General features: G+C 52.8%; 1 protein-coding gene across 1 annotated transcript in view; it reads right to left on the reverse strand.

Moving 5' to 3' along the window:
- Nucleotides 1-7,713, reverse strand: part of Rassf5 (Ras association domain family member 5) — a 68,144-nt gene extending 60,431 nt beyond the window's left edge. The window contains exon 1 of the mRNA XM_052736853.1: nucleotides 6,170-7,713. Coding sequence (XP_052592813.1) covers nucleotides 6,170-6,617 — 448 coding nt within the window. The 5' untranslated portion in view covers nucleotides 6,618-7,713. The remainder of the gene's footprint in view (nucleotides 1-6,169) is intronic.
- Nucleotides 7,714-16,591: the final 8,878 nt, after the last annotated feature.

Raw genomic sequence — 16,591 nt, forward strand, 5'->3', positions numbered from 1 at the left:
TCCACACTGAGGACGTGCCATGGTCCCAAGAGGCACATCAATGCACTTCCTTCATCCCCCGACTAAAGGGCAAGAAGACACAACTTCAGATTTCCCAGTGGCTGTATCTCATGAACTTCCTCTACTCCAGGAACCACAAGCAGGCTAGAACAGGCCCAGCACAGACACGTTGGCCAATGAACACACCACGAAGAGGTTCTGAGGTCCACCAGGCCCTGCCCACGTCTCCTCAGCATAGTGTGCACTTCAGTGAAGACCCACCTATCACTGGCACAGGTCTGAGATAAGATACCCTTGACCTTGGGGCAAGGTACGCACGACCATTCCCAGCACAGACTTTATCCCACTAAACCCGTGCCCCCAGGGAAAGCAGACTGTGCCGAACCTGACATCATCTCCTCACCCCTCCTTCTCTCCCCAAAGTCCCAAGTCTGGCTGTGCACCCCTCTCAACCCTGAGCTCTTACTGAGAACATGGGGAGAGAAGTTTGTCAGCGTGTCTGGAAAAAAACCCGAATATGACTAAATACAAAACCATCTTCCCCAGTCAGGGCTGGCCTTGGCAGTCAGCTGCCGCCAGCACTTCCTGACCGGGGTGGGGTGGGGTGGGGGGTGTGTGTGGGGGGGGAGCTGGAACAGAACCTTGCAGGAGGGCTGGGTGGCTCCAGACAGCAGAGACCACAGACAAGACCATGCATCTGGGAGGGCAGAGGTGGCCTGCAGCCCTCCAGACCAGGATCTGTCAGCTGCGAAGAGGCGCCTGGCCCTGACTAAAGCCAGGAACAGGAACAGAAAGGCCAGGGTGTTTACATGCCTCGCACACCCACAACTACTCGCCCTCCAAAGAACACTTGCCCTGCCATCTCTGGAATGCGAACAGGAAGGACCTGAGATGTTTATAGGTCCATCACCAGCCTTAATAATACCCCAGGCAGGGCAAGGGAGGCAAGCACCCGCCCTCTATGGGAAACTGAGGACTGAGGGGGTGAGTACGGAGAGCCAGAGAGATCCCTGGGAGTGGGTAGGACACACATGCCGCCTTGCCATGCTTGGGGGCTGGCCATGGTAGAAGTGCTAGGCACTGGGTCCAAAGTGGGGAAACATGGTGAGACCTAAGATGGCCCCAAAGCCCGGCAGACCTGTCACAGTTAGCTCTACCTGAGAGGTCCCTGCTAGCAGGCTGGCCAAGAAAGCCCCAGGCAGGTGAGTGCTTGGCAGAAACATCCCACATTCCAGCCTCATGAGGTTATTTTGAGGATGAGTGTGGCAGGAGGCATGGAAATGATCTTCCTCAGAGCAGAGGCGCTCTGGCACGTGAACTGTCTTGTGTGCGTTCCCAGACCTCGGCTGGCCTGGCCCAAGCCTGACCAGGGCATACTCCCCGGAATGGGATTCACGCTGCCAGCCAGGCACAATCCTCTGGGCTGGCTGAGGCTGTTTTCCTTGTCACTCAGGGCTTACCTGCCAAGCTTGGCACCGGCTGATTCAAGAGCGAGCTCGGAGAAAGGGAAAGATCCCAGCCCCAGACCTCATCAATTCCCTGCCATCTAATAACTCACAGCTTCTGCAGACGAACACACACACACATTCATTACCAAGTCTAATTAGGCTGCAGACAAGTGGCATTAATCATTTCTGACTATACCTGGAATTCAAGCCCCCATACTCCATAATCATAAAATTTCATGCTCTGATGAATGGGGGCTGGAATTGGCCCACATTTAATCCCTTCCCTTCCATCTTCTGAGAAGATGGGAAGGGAAAAAAGGAGAACTAGGGATGCTGGACTGGAGGGTGCAGAGTACCACCACTGCCGGATGCTGGACTGGAGGGTGCAGAGTACCACGGAGGGTGCAGAGTACCACCACTGCCGGATGCTGGACTGGAGGGTAAAGGGTACCACCACTGCCCTTTCTCTATTCTTTTAACACACACTCCAAAAAGGCCTTCCCTAAGAAGACTTTAATTAAAGCCAGGAGAGAAAACTGGGTGTTTCCTTGTCATCTTTAACAACAAAAACATCAATTTTAGTGCTTAATTTTCCCAGCTTCCCCAACAAAATATGGGTCTAAGCGAAGGAAAACACAAGCTACACACTCCAGCGCTACCGAGTGCTGTGGGCAAACAGCCCCCAAGTGCCCAGAGTAAACACAGGGACCACCAGCGTAACAAAGGACACTTGCCAAGATGCTTTCTATGAAGACCCTTGTCTGTCACAGTGGGGTGGGGACGGGAGAGTGGCCAAAGTCAGGGTCCTAGTAGTCTTCTTGCAAAGAGCCCCTAATAGAGTCAGTGAGCGGCCACCTGGGTGGCTCCAATCCCACAGAGGACCTAGTTAAACCCAGCCATCAGTACAGCAACCGGAACTAGAGGAATCATAAGCCCCCCTGGAGACATCAGCAGCTCTCACGAATAAAGTCGCAGAGCCCCTCCCTAGGAATCTGGCAGCAAGTATGAGCTTCTCACACTGTAATCAAAGTCTACCACTGGAGGGGGAGGTTAGGGGACTGAGCCCCAGGGAGGCCCCCTTTTCAAGCCTATCATTCCAATCACTTCATGCTCGTGACTCTGAATAACCGCCCCTTCAGGGGGACTCCTTCCTGGAGCCAACCTAGGGCACCCACAGATCAACAGCTCCCACCTGAAGTCTCTCCTCCCTGGCTGAGAATTAGACTTGATTTCTCCAACGGCCAGACCATTCTCTGGTCCGGGACGGTTCACACACCCACTCAAAGGAGACAAATGGCAGGCGGCCATCTTTACTTGCCTTCTACACAAGAAAGGGCAAGAAGCAGCTGGAGAAATTCCCGGGTTATTTGCTGCTGACTGTTCTATGGGAATGCTGGAGGTAGCGTCCAAACATTACCACCCCACCCAAAAGCAAAGCACTGGGGTCCAGTGACCTCTCACCTCTGCCACCGTCCTCTGTGAGTATCTGCACCAAGCCTGTTGGGTTTCCTTCTCTATCTAATGAATCTGATTTTGTGTGTGCTTGTGTTACACTTTTTTTGTGGGTGTATTTGGAAGCCAGGGGTCAACACGGAGTCTCTTCCCCGACTGCTCACCATTTTATTTTTGAGGCAGGGTCTCTCATTGATCCTGGAGTGTATCAATACAGCCGGACTGGCGAGTCAGCAAGCTGCCTCCCCAGTTCTGGCCTACAGGTGAGCACTATAGGGCTAGGCTTTTTACGTGAGTGCTGGGGATCTGAACTCACGTCCGTATATATCGCTGCATTTTATCATCTGTGCATTCTTTCCAGCCTGCTGATGTGATCCTGAGAGTTAGCATTAGCTCTGAACTTTCCTGTTGACAAATCCAGTGTTAATCAGCGTTGCTACAGATCCTGAGGTGGGACTAAGCTTAAGCCAGGCAAGGCAATCCTCTATTAAAAGCCCATTTGCCAACCAGGCTTCCACCCAGCATCACCTCCCTGAACAGACACTTGTCAGTCACAGCCCCACTGCCCATAGACAAGCATCCATTTCCAACCACCATTTACAGAAGCCAGGCATGACACTCTGCGGATCTCAAGTGCTACTCAGAAAGAGACCTCTAGGGCATGCACACACGAGTTTTAGCCACGGGACTGTGGGTTTAATCACAGCTGACTTCCCCCTGAGATGCTAGGCAGGGATGCCATTTCTAGATGGCACTTCATACCTGAACTTCCAAGACATACTATCCACTCCCCCCTTTCCACTCAACAACCCAGCAAAGCTGGAAAACTGTGCTCAAGGCTTATGAGGTGTAGTGAGCCCCAGCTAGCCATTAAAGCTCTTAAAATGGGAGGAGATAATAGTAACATTTATATCTAATTAGATGCTCATTGTGCATCCTGCCAACCACTTTATAATCAACTTACATGTATATGATGAATCCATTGAATTCTCACATTAACACAATGCGGAAGATAAGATCATTGCTCACACTTTTAAGAGACAAATGAAGGCAACACAGATCCTGGGGTCACAGAGAGACTAAGTGGCAGTTCGGATTCAAAGCCAGGACTTTGGTTCCAGTTTGAGGGGTGCGTGCGTGCGTGCGTGCGTGCGTGCGTGTGCGTAGACTAGACTGGTTGGCCAGCAGGGCCCAGGAATCTGTCTCCACCTCCTGCCCAGCACCGAGATGACAAGCATGTGCTATCAAGCCTGCCTTTTTATTTTCACGTGGGTTCTGGGGATCAAGTTCAGGTCCTCATGCTTTGCCAGCTCCCCCAGCTCTGGGATTACCTTGTAGAAGTTCCTTTTCTGACCTGTAAAATTAAGCAAACCAACCCTCTCAAGGAAACAGACCCCAGCTCGGCACCAGATGCCTGGCGGGTCCGTCCTGCACACCAAAAATTTCTCAACTTGCTCCTGGTCAGCTGAACACTCGCAGTTAGTTAAATATTAAAAAACAACAAACAGAGAATCCTTTCTGTGGCTTCTGGACTCGGGTTCTGCTGCCTCTCCAGTGGTCAGACATCTCTGGCTGGCACAAAACCAACCACACAGGGGCCACAGGAGCCCAAGAAAGCAAAAGGGCCTCAACAATTCACAGGTCAGAGGCCTTGTCTATGGTCTCCCTTTCCCAACTGCTGGAAACTATTTAGGGACGGAGCAAGAGAAATACACAATTCTAATGTGGTATGAGGATGCTCATTTAGTCATGAACTGCACAGATACCCACACAGAAACCCGCCAGCACATCATTATTGCTAGCCAGAAGAATACCACAAACTCGGCGTAGAACGGACAGTCGCTCAAAGTCTAAATGCAAGCAAGAATTACAACCTAAGTGCACACAAGAATTACAACGAGCATGTTTTTCACAGACAATGCAGCTTCTGGAATGTGAGCATCAGTAAATCCCTTGCAGTGAAGACATTGCCTGTTTCCCTGTATACAGGGTTAGTGGGATCTGCGAGGCACCCAGGAACATGGAGGGAGAAAACACTGGAAGCCTGTCCGAAGGTAGTGCACTGGAGTCTTCTGCAGGTCAGAAGCATTTACAAGGGACAATGGCCGGTCCACACATGACAGAGGCACAGGACTCCACACACTCAGCTCTCTCCTGAACAGGCACCCGAATGGGGCATGCTGATGGTGGGAAGAACAGCGCCCATTTCCCTTTTCACTCAGTCCTGGCAGTGGCTGAGAAGATGCCACTGTGGACTACAGTATGAGGAGAGCTAACTGCTGCTGTCCAGCGATGCAGTCTGAGGGAAGCACAGGCTGCTGTGGTAGGAGAAGGGCCTTTACCAAAACACATGACAACCGTAATCTATGTCCACAGCCGATTGCTGGAGACTGTCATGGTGCTGTGTGCTTCACGGGTTTAAAGCAGCTCAACACATGGCTATGAGCATCCTCTGGCAACACGGGTTGGTGAGGAGGGCACATAGGAAAGGAATACACACATTCTCACCATTGGAGAGAGGTAATAATCAGCCCTAAAAAGAGTGCAGATTCGCTCAGAAACTCTCAACCCTGGCGCCCGGTGTTTCAGTCAGGACTGAGAGAAGCCTGGCCAGCAGGCATCTGGGGATGCCTAAGCAGGGAGCTTAGTCGTTTAGAGCTAGAAGATCGATGCAGGGGCCCAGGAGAAGGAAGAGGCAGGACTCAGCCAAACCCTGAAGCAGGGGCCAAGGAGCCAGGTATGGAAAGCAGAAGGGGCTGCGGGCGCAGGTGACCTTGGCATCTTCCAACCTCACAGCCTGTTTGTACTCAAAGCCTTACCAGGCTTCCAGTGCCAATAGCTTCCCTAGGAGGAAGAGCCTGCGCTTTTGCCGGAGGGGACCAAGAAGCCATTTCCCCCATTAACTCTAATAAGCAAGGGTCAAACACACACTTCGCTTTCAATATCACTACCCAACTCTAAAAATGCACAACTAAAGGGCGTATGGAAGACAGCCGAATGACCTTGTTGCGAGCCATCAATCCTAACCTGCAAACAAGCTCGTCTGCATGCATGGGGAAAAGGCTGGAACCCATCTGAAGGTGCGTAACCGCACCGCATAGCCACATCTGGTTAGCGGGCAGCCACGAAAAGATACCTGGCAGTGGGCAGCAGCTGTCTCCAAAGGTTACCTGCCTAAAGTTCGGGCTGGCCACAAAAGGCAATGGCCTCCTCTCCCCAGGCTCACAGCCCTTCACCCCGCGCACCTCCCCTGCCCTGCCCTCACTCACTAGCGCAGCGCAGCGCCTGCCGCAGCACCTCTCGTCCGCACAGGTCACACCAGCCCGGGCCGCCTAACAGCGCCAGTTCGGCGAAACGGTGCCCCTCGCCTCTCTCGGCCAGGACGCGGGGATCCTGCGGCTGCTCGAAGATGCTCCGCACGTCGCGGGGTCGGTGCGACCCAGGCCGCCGCCGCAGTCTCTGCTGCAGACCGGGCCGGACAGGGCGAGCGGGTCGGCAGTCCCGAGGCATGGGCTCGGGGTCCCCCCGGGCAGCCCTCCGGCCGCCGCGCCCCTCTGACGCCCCGGACGCGGAGACCAGGGCCGCGGGGATGCAGCGGCGTGGCCGGGCGGGCGGCGGCGGCGGCGCCTCGGTGCCACCCAGGCTCTGCAGATACCGCGGCGGCTCGGGGTCTAGGAGAAGCGGGTAGGGACGCTGTCCGATGGCCGGGGACGCCATGGCCAAGGCCCGCTGGCGGCCGCAGCTCCCGAGCTTGGCCGACAGAAGGGGCGGCTCCAGCCGAGCGCGCCTTTAAAGGGCCCGCACCCCGCGGGCGGGGCGGGGCGGGGCCCTCGGAGAGGCCGGAAGGGCAACACGCGTGACTGCGGGCCCCAGCCGTGTGGATTTAGGGGCGACCCCGCGGCTGGGGCAGGGGAGATCCGAGCATCCGAGAGGCTTTGCGAGGCGCGGGGGGCGCCGGCTTTTGGGTCCCCGCCTCTAGCTCTGCCTGGTCCCCTCCGGGCGTCTCCCACGCCCACACCCCGGTAGGGCCGGGAGCAGGTGGGAGGGGAGGGCTTTGGAACCCGGGTGGGGCCCTGGGCGCGGGAGCTAGCCCGCCGCTGTCAGCCGCCCCCGGAGCCCCGCGTGGGTCAGTAAGGCGCACTGCGGACGCTCCAAGCTGGCCGTGGGAAACTGGCTAGATTGGCTCTCCCTTCGCATCCCTGCGACATAGGCTGCCCCCTCCCCCCCACACACACCAAGACAGGGGTTAGGGTGATTGGTGATCCTGGATGATCCTTGGTGATGGGTGATCGTGAGAACTCTCTGTGCCCCATGGGAGGGCAGGAGCTTTCCTCCTAAATTAAACCTCCTCTTAGCTGCCGGTGTAATCGCTGCGGAAACGCCAGTCCCCTAAACATATCTGTTTTATTCCTGGTATGGAGGTTCACCTGAGTGGGGGTTGGGGAGCGGGGTGGAGAAGTCCACTTTCCACCAGCACCAAGGGCACCATAGGCTCCTGTCTGGCTTAAGGTTCTGCCGCCACCATCTTGAAAGTCCTAATTCTTGAACAAACGACCAGGCATTATTCTTTTTTGCACTGAGTCTTGAAAATTAAGTAGTGGTAATGACTAGCAGGTCTGTCCACAGCCCCATCTCAAAGGGGAGAGAGAACAGGTGGGGGTGCAGGCTTCTTGGGTTTTTGAACCTGTGTCCTGTCGTAGGCTAGCAATGGTCCCGGGCCCTCTACTACAGTCTGATTTTGTAGCTGCAGGAGCCATTGCTCTTTCCATTTCAGGTCGTTCTGTCTTAGGGCTCACACTTTCCCCCTTAAATCACAGGTTTGATTTGATTAATTTAGCGGCAGTCACCAGCAAGTAACTTTGGGAATAAAATCAACGCACCATATCCAAAAAGTCTGCGTTTTGAGTTTCAACAAAACACTGATAGAAATATTCGGGGGGAAAAAACCGTGTCTGTACTGAACGTGTACACAGTTTTCCTTGTTATTACTCATTAAATAATACTGGATAGCAATGATTCATATACACTTAGACGATACCGGATGTTATAAGTAATATAGACATGGCTGAAAGCGCACAGGTTCTCTGTGCGCACTAAGCTACTTTATCAAAGGGACGAGTATCCTCAGGTTGGAGTACGGGGGCAATGGTGTGTGTATGCAGTGAGTGGGGATTCTGAAATCAGACCTGGAATTGTCTATAAATTCGTCTACACCTTAATCCTCAGGGTTCTTTCCAGGCCAGATATGGATCTCCCCCTAGTGTCTGGTTGGGGAATCCTCACTTTCGCTTTCCTCCCAAGAAGGTAATTTTCAGGCAATTCCTAAAAGTCCAGTGGCCAGGGAATTCCCAGCCTTCCTTGCTCCACGATGCCTCCCCCGCTCCCCGCAGTGGTGGTGGTAATAGTGTCCTCTTCCTTCCAAGTTGGTAGCAGCTGGCAAGTTCCTGTTCTCCGGGCCTCACTCTATTCACTGGTTCCTGGGTAGTGGAAAGAATGACTGGGGTATTACTAAGTGGGAGAACGATAATGGGGGCCAGTGGGACACGGTGGTCCCTACCCCACTCCTGCACCCTTCCTCTCTCTACATCTTGGTGCTTCAAACTCTGGAGGCTAACCAATCTGAGAGGGCTTGTTAAACCACAGTTTGCTGGCTGCCCCCCGAGTTCCTGTGTCGGTAGGTCTGGGCTAGGATATGAGACTTTTGTGTTTCTAGCAAGTTCCCACATAGTGTTGGTGCTGATGGTCCACTCAGAACTACTGCCCTAGGGCCTCGGCAGCAGTGAGGAAGTGAGGGCCTCTGTTCCATACCCAGGATCTGTGGGGTTGAGTTGGTTGTCACCGAGAGAACCCAGCAGGGGTATTCCTTGGTGCTTTCTTTGAATGTGAGAAAGGGAAGTACAGCCTGCCTTTATGGCCTCTTGTTCCTCCTCTCCAGTGTTTCTGCACACAGCTCTCGGGGTTCTTGTAGAAACCCGCATTGAATGTAAATATTGCTTGATTCCACCCTGTGTCGTCCAGCCATCTCCACAAGGTTTGAAACTTATGCCTCTCGGGGTGCCATGTTCTGGATGAGATCCGGGACAGAGACCCATCTTGAGTTCGGGGTGACAGTTTGGTGTGTAAATGACACAATTCTGGTAACGGATACAGCAGTAGAAGGCCGGTTTTGAAACACTATTTATGAATAGTGCCAGCGACCATCATCTCTGTCCTCCCCACGCCCAGGCCCTCCAAGTGCCATTTAGGGCTGACCTTGATTCCCTGGCTGGGAAAGCTCCTGTGTGGGCATTAGTGTTGCCTGTGAGCAACTGAGGCTGGTTCGGACAGTTAGGTATGCAGACTTCCAGCTAGGACAGTCAGGTGTGCAGACTTCCAGCTGGGACAGTCAGGTGTGCAGACTTCTCAGCTGGGATAGTCAGGTGTGCAGACTTCTCAGCTGGGACAGTCGGGTGTACAGACTTCTCAGCTGGGACAGTCGGGTGTGCAGACTTCTCAGCTGGGACAGTCGGGTGTGCAGACTTCTCAGCTGGGACAGTCGGGTGTGCAGACTTCCAGCTGGGACAATCAGGTGTGGAGACTTCTCAGCTGGGACAGTCAGGTGTGCAGACTTCCAGCTGGGACAGTCAGGTGTGCAGACTTCTCAGCTGGGACAGTCAGGTGTGCAGACTTCTCAGCTGGGACAGTCGGGTGTGCAGACTTCCAGCTAGGACAATCAGGTGTGCAGACTTCTCAGCTGGGACAGTCAGGTGTGCAGACTTCTCAGCTGGGACAGTCAGGTGTGCAGACTTCCAGCTGGGACAGTCAGGTGTGCAGCTTTCCAGCTGTTGGGCTGCACAGGAGACACTCTGGTTTTGTTTTCCTGTGGCTCTGATTTGATGGAGTAGTAGTGACTGCTTCCAGAGCTGATGGGGAAATGGTATGGAGCCAGATGAACTGGAGATAGTATAACTTCATGCAACCCACCCAAAACTTTATCAGGTTTATCTTAAGATTCATCTCCCTGTGACAAAACATTGAGATCAGGGTAGGGTGGTGGCTGTCCCCCAACCTCAGTAGGTGTGGGATTCATCTCCCCGGTCTTTCCCAATCTGGTCCCTCCCTGCCCTAAAAGAGCATCTCCTTCCACAACTCTCTCTCTCCCCTCTCCCTCTCCCCCTCTCCCTCCCTCTTTCCCTTTCCTCCTCCTCCTCCTCCTCCTTCTTCTCCTCCTCCCCTCCTCCTTCTCCAGGGAAGAAGTTGAAAAGCAGCAGCATTTTTTTATTTTGTCCTTGGTCACGATGCTGCAAGGTTTCACCACATCTGCTGAAACATCTACTGGAATGTTTTTTTTCCTTAGCAGATCATCTTGGCTCAGAGCTGGTCACTTTTCCCAGCTGTGACTCATTCCAACAGAGAGAACATGCTGCTTTTCATTTTTGACCAAGGGGAAGGATTGTGGTGAATTTGAGTGTGGTCAGTATGTGAGGCCACTTCAGAGGTGGTCCCAAAACATGTTGTTTCCCCTACTGAGTTATTTCAAGACTATCTCTCAATCCCCACCCCCCAACCCCCTAGCAGGAAAGAAAGGGGGAAGGGCAGACATGGCCTGGTTTTCTGAAGGGGACACTGGTTTTATCTGGCTTTGAGGCATTTGAAGTTGCCCCAAATCTCTGAAGATTTTAGGGAACTTTGAGGATATTGGCAGTTGTACATAAGATTACTGTGTCAGTCAGGATGAGTTAAATTTTGTTGCAGTAACAAATAAGCCCCATATTTCACTGCATTTAAACACTAGAGACTTCTTTCTCACCCATACTACATGTCCTATGCAGGGTGGCAGGGTATTTGCATAAGAGTCACTTAGGGACTCAGGTAGATCCCAGACACCATATCTAGCATGGCCAGTCACTGTGCCTTGATGATCTTCACTGGCGTTTAAAAGTCTTGGTCACTTCCATTCACAAGTCACAGACCATCCTATACTAGGAGAGCCAGTAGCAGAAGTTCACTGTGAGCTCAGAGTTGGAGCAGAGCTGGGAGTAGCTGGCAGTCATCACTGATACCCACTGCAGTCCTCAAGGACGCACAGCAGTAATCAATTTCTTCAACCATGTACTCCCCTAAGCTCCACTATGTATTGGGTGTTTGTCCAGTAGTCTGACAGTGAGAAACACATATTCATCAAGCTTACATTTTAGTGGGAGAGGCACACAATAAACCAACGTTGGTGTAGTATGTATATCAGGTCTTTAGTGCTTTGAAAACAAACACAGCATTTTTAGGAGACAGAAGGTGAGGAGGTTTTTCCCAACCATAAAATTATTTTCATTGTGTCTGGTAGTGGTGACAGACACCTTTAATCCCAGTATTGGGGAGGCAGAGGCAGGTGGATCTCTGAATTCTGAAAATCGAGGCCAGCCTGGTCTACAGAGCAAGTTCCAGGATAGCCAGAGCTACCCAGAGAAACCCTGTCTTGACAAACGAAAAAAAAAATTTTCTGTTGCTACTTCATAACTATAATTTTGCTACTGTTATGAACTGTAATATAAATGTTTGTGTTTTCTGATAGTCTTTGGGGGTTTCAACCCACAGGTTGAGAACCACTGGGTTAGACAGAAAGGACCTTTTCTAGATTCACTTAAACCTGATGAAATGGAGAAAAACCTGTGTCTGTGAACAACAATGTTCCAGGCTAAGGGGGCAGCAGACACAATGGCCCCCAAACATTCATCCCAAACTCAGTGAATACAAATTTGTTCAAACGTTCCCAGGCCCTACCAGCATGATGTCTGACCATTGAGATATATATTCTGTTTTTGGTTTTTTTTGAGACACTTTTTTTTTTGTGTAGCCTTGGCTGTCCTGGAACTCACTCTGTAGGCCAGGCTGGCCTCAAACTCATAGAGATCCACCTGCCTCTACTTTCTGAGTGCTGGGATTAAAGTTGTGCGCCACCACTGCCCGGCCGTTGGTCTATATGAGATTTTGATTAATATGACTCATGGGCCACAGGAAGCAGTGGTGGGTAAAATTGTGAGCTCCCTCTACAACATTTGAAGGAAATGCCTATGGCCTCCCTCTTCCTGCCTTCTTAGCTACACAGTATCCACAAAGAAGAGGGTCTTGCTTGCCACTTTCAGTGGGAGTGGGTGACACACACCTCGCGTTGCTAGAGAATGATGGATCTGTGAAGGCCTCTTGTAAAATGTGAAATGCCCGGTGTTCCTGTTTTTCAGATTAGAAACCTGAGGCGCAGGATCATGTGACTGGTACAGACAGAGGTCCTAGTCTGGATTCCAGAGCACTCAAATCCACATTTTGGCCTTTGCGTTTCCTGCTGGGGTGGGAAGGGGCAGTGAGGAAAACGCTGAGCTGACTGTAGCTGCAGTGTGAAGAGTCAGAATCCTCATCCAGTTTTCTCTCCCTTTTGACATCGCTCAGCTTCCTTGGTCAGGTCCAATTGCCGGGTCTTGCATCCCGGGGTCATCCCGGGGTCATCCCACCATCCCTCCATCTGTGTCTCCACTGTCTTCCTAATGGGAGTTGCAGGTAACCTTGGGACTCGCCTTCCTCCCTTGGGTCTTGCTGGTCTTTCTGACCCCCTTCTCTATGCAGGGCAGATAGGGGGTGCTGGTGTCCAGTGGAAAGGGCTCAGTTGTAGGCTCGCGACCAATGTCTGGCCCAAGACGTGTTTTCCTTTAAGCCATGGCCCCTGTGCCCAGAGAGGTGGAAATGAAGAGCTGGTGCTCTAAGGAGAATGGGAGGCACCCCAACACCTCTGGGGCTGGGGGGAACAGGAGAGGACTCGGCAGCTTGAGTACATCCTCCAGGGTGCTGGGCACTATAGTGAATTTGCTGTATCCATATGCTTCTGACTGGCCAGGGTTGGGGGCCGGACAAACACCACGTCCATTCTCAGGCATGGCTTTAAAAATGCTTTGCTGACTTTGTGTGTGAGCCGAGCTCAGAGGACAGCTTGCAGGGGTGCGCCGTGGGTTCTGTCCTTCCACTAAACACGTCGCCAAACGCTTGTTCTCGCGAGGGCGTTTTCTCTGTCCTTGGCAGTACTTGGGGACAAAAGGGTGTGTGTAGGGGGTGCTCCTGGGAAGTGTCATCGTTAGACTGGGACACCAGTTCCATGGCACCTCCATCTGCACGTCAGCCATGCAGCTTTTTCCACCCCGCGCCACTGCCAAGCTTGGGATAAGGCTGGCTGCTGTGCACACGCACGCTTTCCCCCTGCACTGGAAACACTCAGATAGTCCGGATTTGTCAGCAGCCTTCATCCCTCAGCCAAAGGGGAGGCCGCAAGCCACAAGCACTTAGAGTCCAGGCTTAGGCCAGCTCTTGGGCCTGGCACAGTGGCAGCGAGCCTCAGCCTGGGGTTAGGACAGTTAACAAGCACAGAGGGACGTGGATGACATCATGGGCTGTCCCTACCCCAGCCAGCCCCACTCCACCCACTGCTGTTTCCTTCTTCTGTCTGTTTCTGCTTCCTTCAATGTTTCTCCCTTTCTCTCTCCTGCCCTGCCACTCCCGAGCCTCCTCATCTCTCCCCCTTCCTTTTCTCTCTTCTTTCCTCCCCTCACTCCCATCTCTTCGGCCTCCTCCCTCCCTCCCTCCCTCCCTCTGGTATGGAAAACCAAGGCTTTAAGTGGCAGTTATGCTGAGAGGTCAGCCTAGGAATATAAAGTGCCTTTGGGTCCCCCGGGCCCAGACCATAACCTCTCCCACTAGGGTTGCTCACCCTGGTAGTTTGAGTGATTATTGCCCCCATATGCTCCTATGTTTACTGTGAAGGATTGGGAGGTGTGGCCTAGTTAGAGAAGGTGTGGCCTTGTTAGAGAGGGTGTGGCCTAGTTAGAGGAGGCGTGGCCTAGTTAGAGGAGGTGTGGCCTTGTTGGAGAAGGTGTGGCCTAGTTAGAGGAGGTGTGGCCTAGTTAGAGAAGGTGTGGCCTAGTTGGAGGAGGCGTGGCCTAGTTAGGAGGTGTGGCCTTGTTAGAGCAAGTGTGTCACTGGGGGTGGGCTGGGAGGTCTCAAAAGCCCATGCCATCCTCAGCCCCCATCCCACCTGTGGATCAGGATGTAAAGCTCTCACGACTGCTCCATCCAGGGCTAAGCTAGCCGTCATGCTCCCCGCCATGATGATAATGGACTAACTCTCTGAAACCGGAAACCAGCCCCCAAATTAAATGCTTTCCTTTAGGAGTAGCCGTGGTCAGGGTGTCTCTTCACAGCCCGTTGACATAGTTTCAGTCCGAGCTAAGGCTGTACAGACTCCATCTCCAGACAAACAACAAAACGCTGAACTTGAAAACAGGAAGGAAATTGTTGAAGTATTTCAGAAGGGCTTTGCAGGCAGCTAAGTGCAGCGTCCATTCAGCATCAGTGCTGACGAGAGGAGCCGTGAGAAAAAGCCAAAGGCAGACGCGGAAGAAGGGCGGCCAGTCCATCCTGCCTTGGACTGGCTCTCCTACACTCAGCTGCCCTGGAGGAGCAGGGTGAGGTGTCCAGTCCAGGGGCCATTCCCAGGTCATCATAAACTCTGCCTCACCAAGGAAGCACACCAGCAATGCAGATTCCTGGGCCACACCCCTCCCCACTACCACTTGGATTCAGATGCTGGGTGGGGCCCGGATACCAGTCTCGAAGAGCAAACTGTGGATTCTAAAGACCTGCTACACAGCCCTACAGCACCAAGGCATAAAAAAGCTCTAGACACAACTCCCCCCCCCACCCCCAGCTGCCTGAACTCTGACCTGAAGAACTGGGACTGCCCTGCACTCTCCCAATTAGAACCATAGCTTGAGCAAGTCCATTCTCAGAGGATGCCCAGATACATCTAAATGGCATAGGGCCTCTTTCCAGATGTCTGCAAGGATCGGAGCCCCTCACTCAACCTGAGACTGTGACTGCTGCACCTCTGCTGCCTGTCACAGGGACCTCAGAGCCACTGAGGTAGGACTTGAGGGAGAACAGAGAACATGGTGCACTTTCTGAAGACTTTAGTCTATTTCTGCGCATGTGCGGTCATGTAGCTGGGGGAGTGGCCAGGAATTCTATCAGTTTCTACCATGACTTTTCACCCTCCACACTGGCACTGAAGAATGGTATCTTTTAATACCAGTTGGACTTGACTTAAAAACCTGTCTGGTTCCTTAAAACAAAGCCCATGTCCCAGTCCTGACCTTTGGGGCTGGCTCCTCCTTCTCCAAACTTCCTACTTCAGCCGACTGCTTAGGAACGCAGAAATACACAGCTGTGCTTCTGCTGGGCACATTCCAAGCCTCTCACCTGCTCACTAAGATTCTACTTTGGGGTCCCCTGCTCCCAAGGGACACACTCCCAGCCTGCCCTAGCTACCCTGCCCTGTGAGGAGGGTAACTCCTGCTACCCCTGAGCTGTGCATTCCAATCACACTTACTGAGAGACAATGAAATTCTGTCATATGCCTGGCCTCCTCCAGAGCCTAGCTCCTCACTGCCAGTGAGAGCATCCTCACCGCTCTGGTAGCTCCAGTACCCGGCAAGAGCCTGGCACCCTCGCTCTCCACCTGATGAACTGCAGGGATGCTTTTCATTTTAAGGAATTGATGTAGGGAACAGAGGGGGGACGTTCGGGGGTCTTCAGACACCTGAAGCTCTTACAGGTACCTCTCTGGTCATGGGTTGTGGCCACTTACTCTCTTCTGAAATAGAACTAGAACCCACATCAGCAGCCTGGCCATCATAGTCAACTGAAACCTTTAAGGATGTGTTCTCAGCTTGGGGGCATGCTCAGATCAGACTCTGGGTTGGTCCCTCCCAAACATCTGCATTTGGCCCTGAGGGATCCCCTGGCTCTTTCACTGCACTCCACCAAACATGTGGGTTCTGAGCTGCCGGGGAAAACCCACTGTGGTCCCTGTTGGGACACTGGTGAGCAGAAGCTGGCTTGAATTCACCCCGGAGAGCATGCTAGTAGTGGCTTGCTGCGGGGGCCATCAGGGCAGCATCTACCCATCAAGGCCACAGAACTTGAGTCCACAGGCTTAAGGCTCAGAGAGCATCCACGAAGAACAGTACTGATCCAAGCAGGTAGGCTCTTCCTATGGACATCATGTCTAGGACTCTGCCTCCCCCACTTCTGGCCCTGCTGGGTCACTAGGGACAGCACCCTCCATGGCTGGGAATCTCTCATGAAGACAGGATCACCTGGGGCCAATCACTGTGCTGTCTTCATGCTTCGAAGCACACAGTGGGACTTCCTATGCACCTGCCTCTCCTTACCCTGCTCGCTAGAGGGAAGTGGGAGTAGGGAAATTAAATTTGCAAGCAGTTTGCACACAATGGAGTGTTTTACCCAGGTGCCCCTCTAGCTTCTAGGCTTAAGTAAAGGACAGCCCTACAGTGGTCCTCAAACATTTTAGACACAGCGTAGATTGCGAACAGTGATAAGGATTGGGAAAATAGCAGGTGCTTAGATGGTAGGCACCTGAGATGGGAGTTAAAAAAAAAAAAAGCCAAACTTTCTCCCCCAGGTCAACTCCTTATGTGGCCCCTAAATGACAGGGCAGGAAATGGAGATCTCTTAGGGAGAGGCCATCTTCCCTGAGTTCGTCCCTAAAGTCAGAACCCACTGGAGGAAAGGCAGGGACCGGGAAATGAGCATTCTGTTCCATTTCCCACTGCTGCTCCTGAGAGGTCCCCACCCAGACCTCAGGGCTTTCCCAC

Source organism: Peromyscus californicus, unplaced genomic scaffold, assembly GCF_007827085.1.
Source record: "Peromyscus californicus insignis strain IS unplaced genomic scaffold, ASM782708v3 Scaffold_14__1_contigs__length_90479793_seg_2, whole genome shotgun sequence".
In the NCBI taxonomy this organism is placed as follows: Eukaryota; Metazoa; Chordata; class Mammalia; order Rodentia; family Cricetidae; genus Peromyscus; species Peromyscus californicus.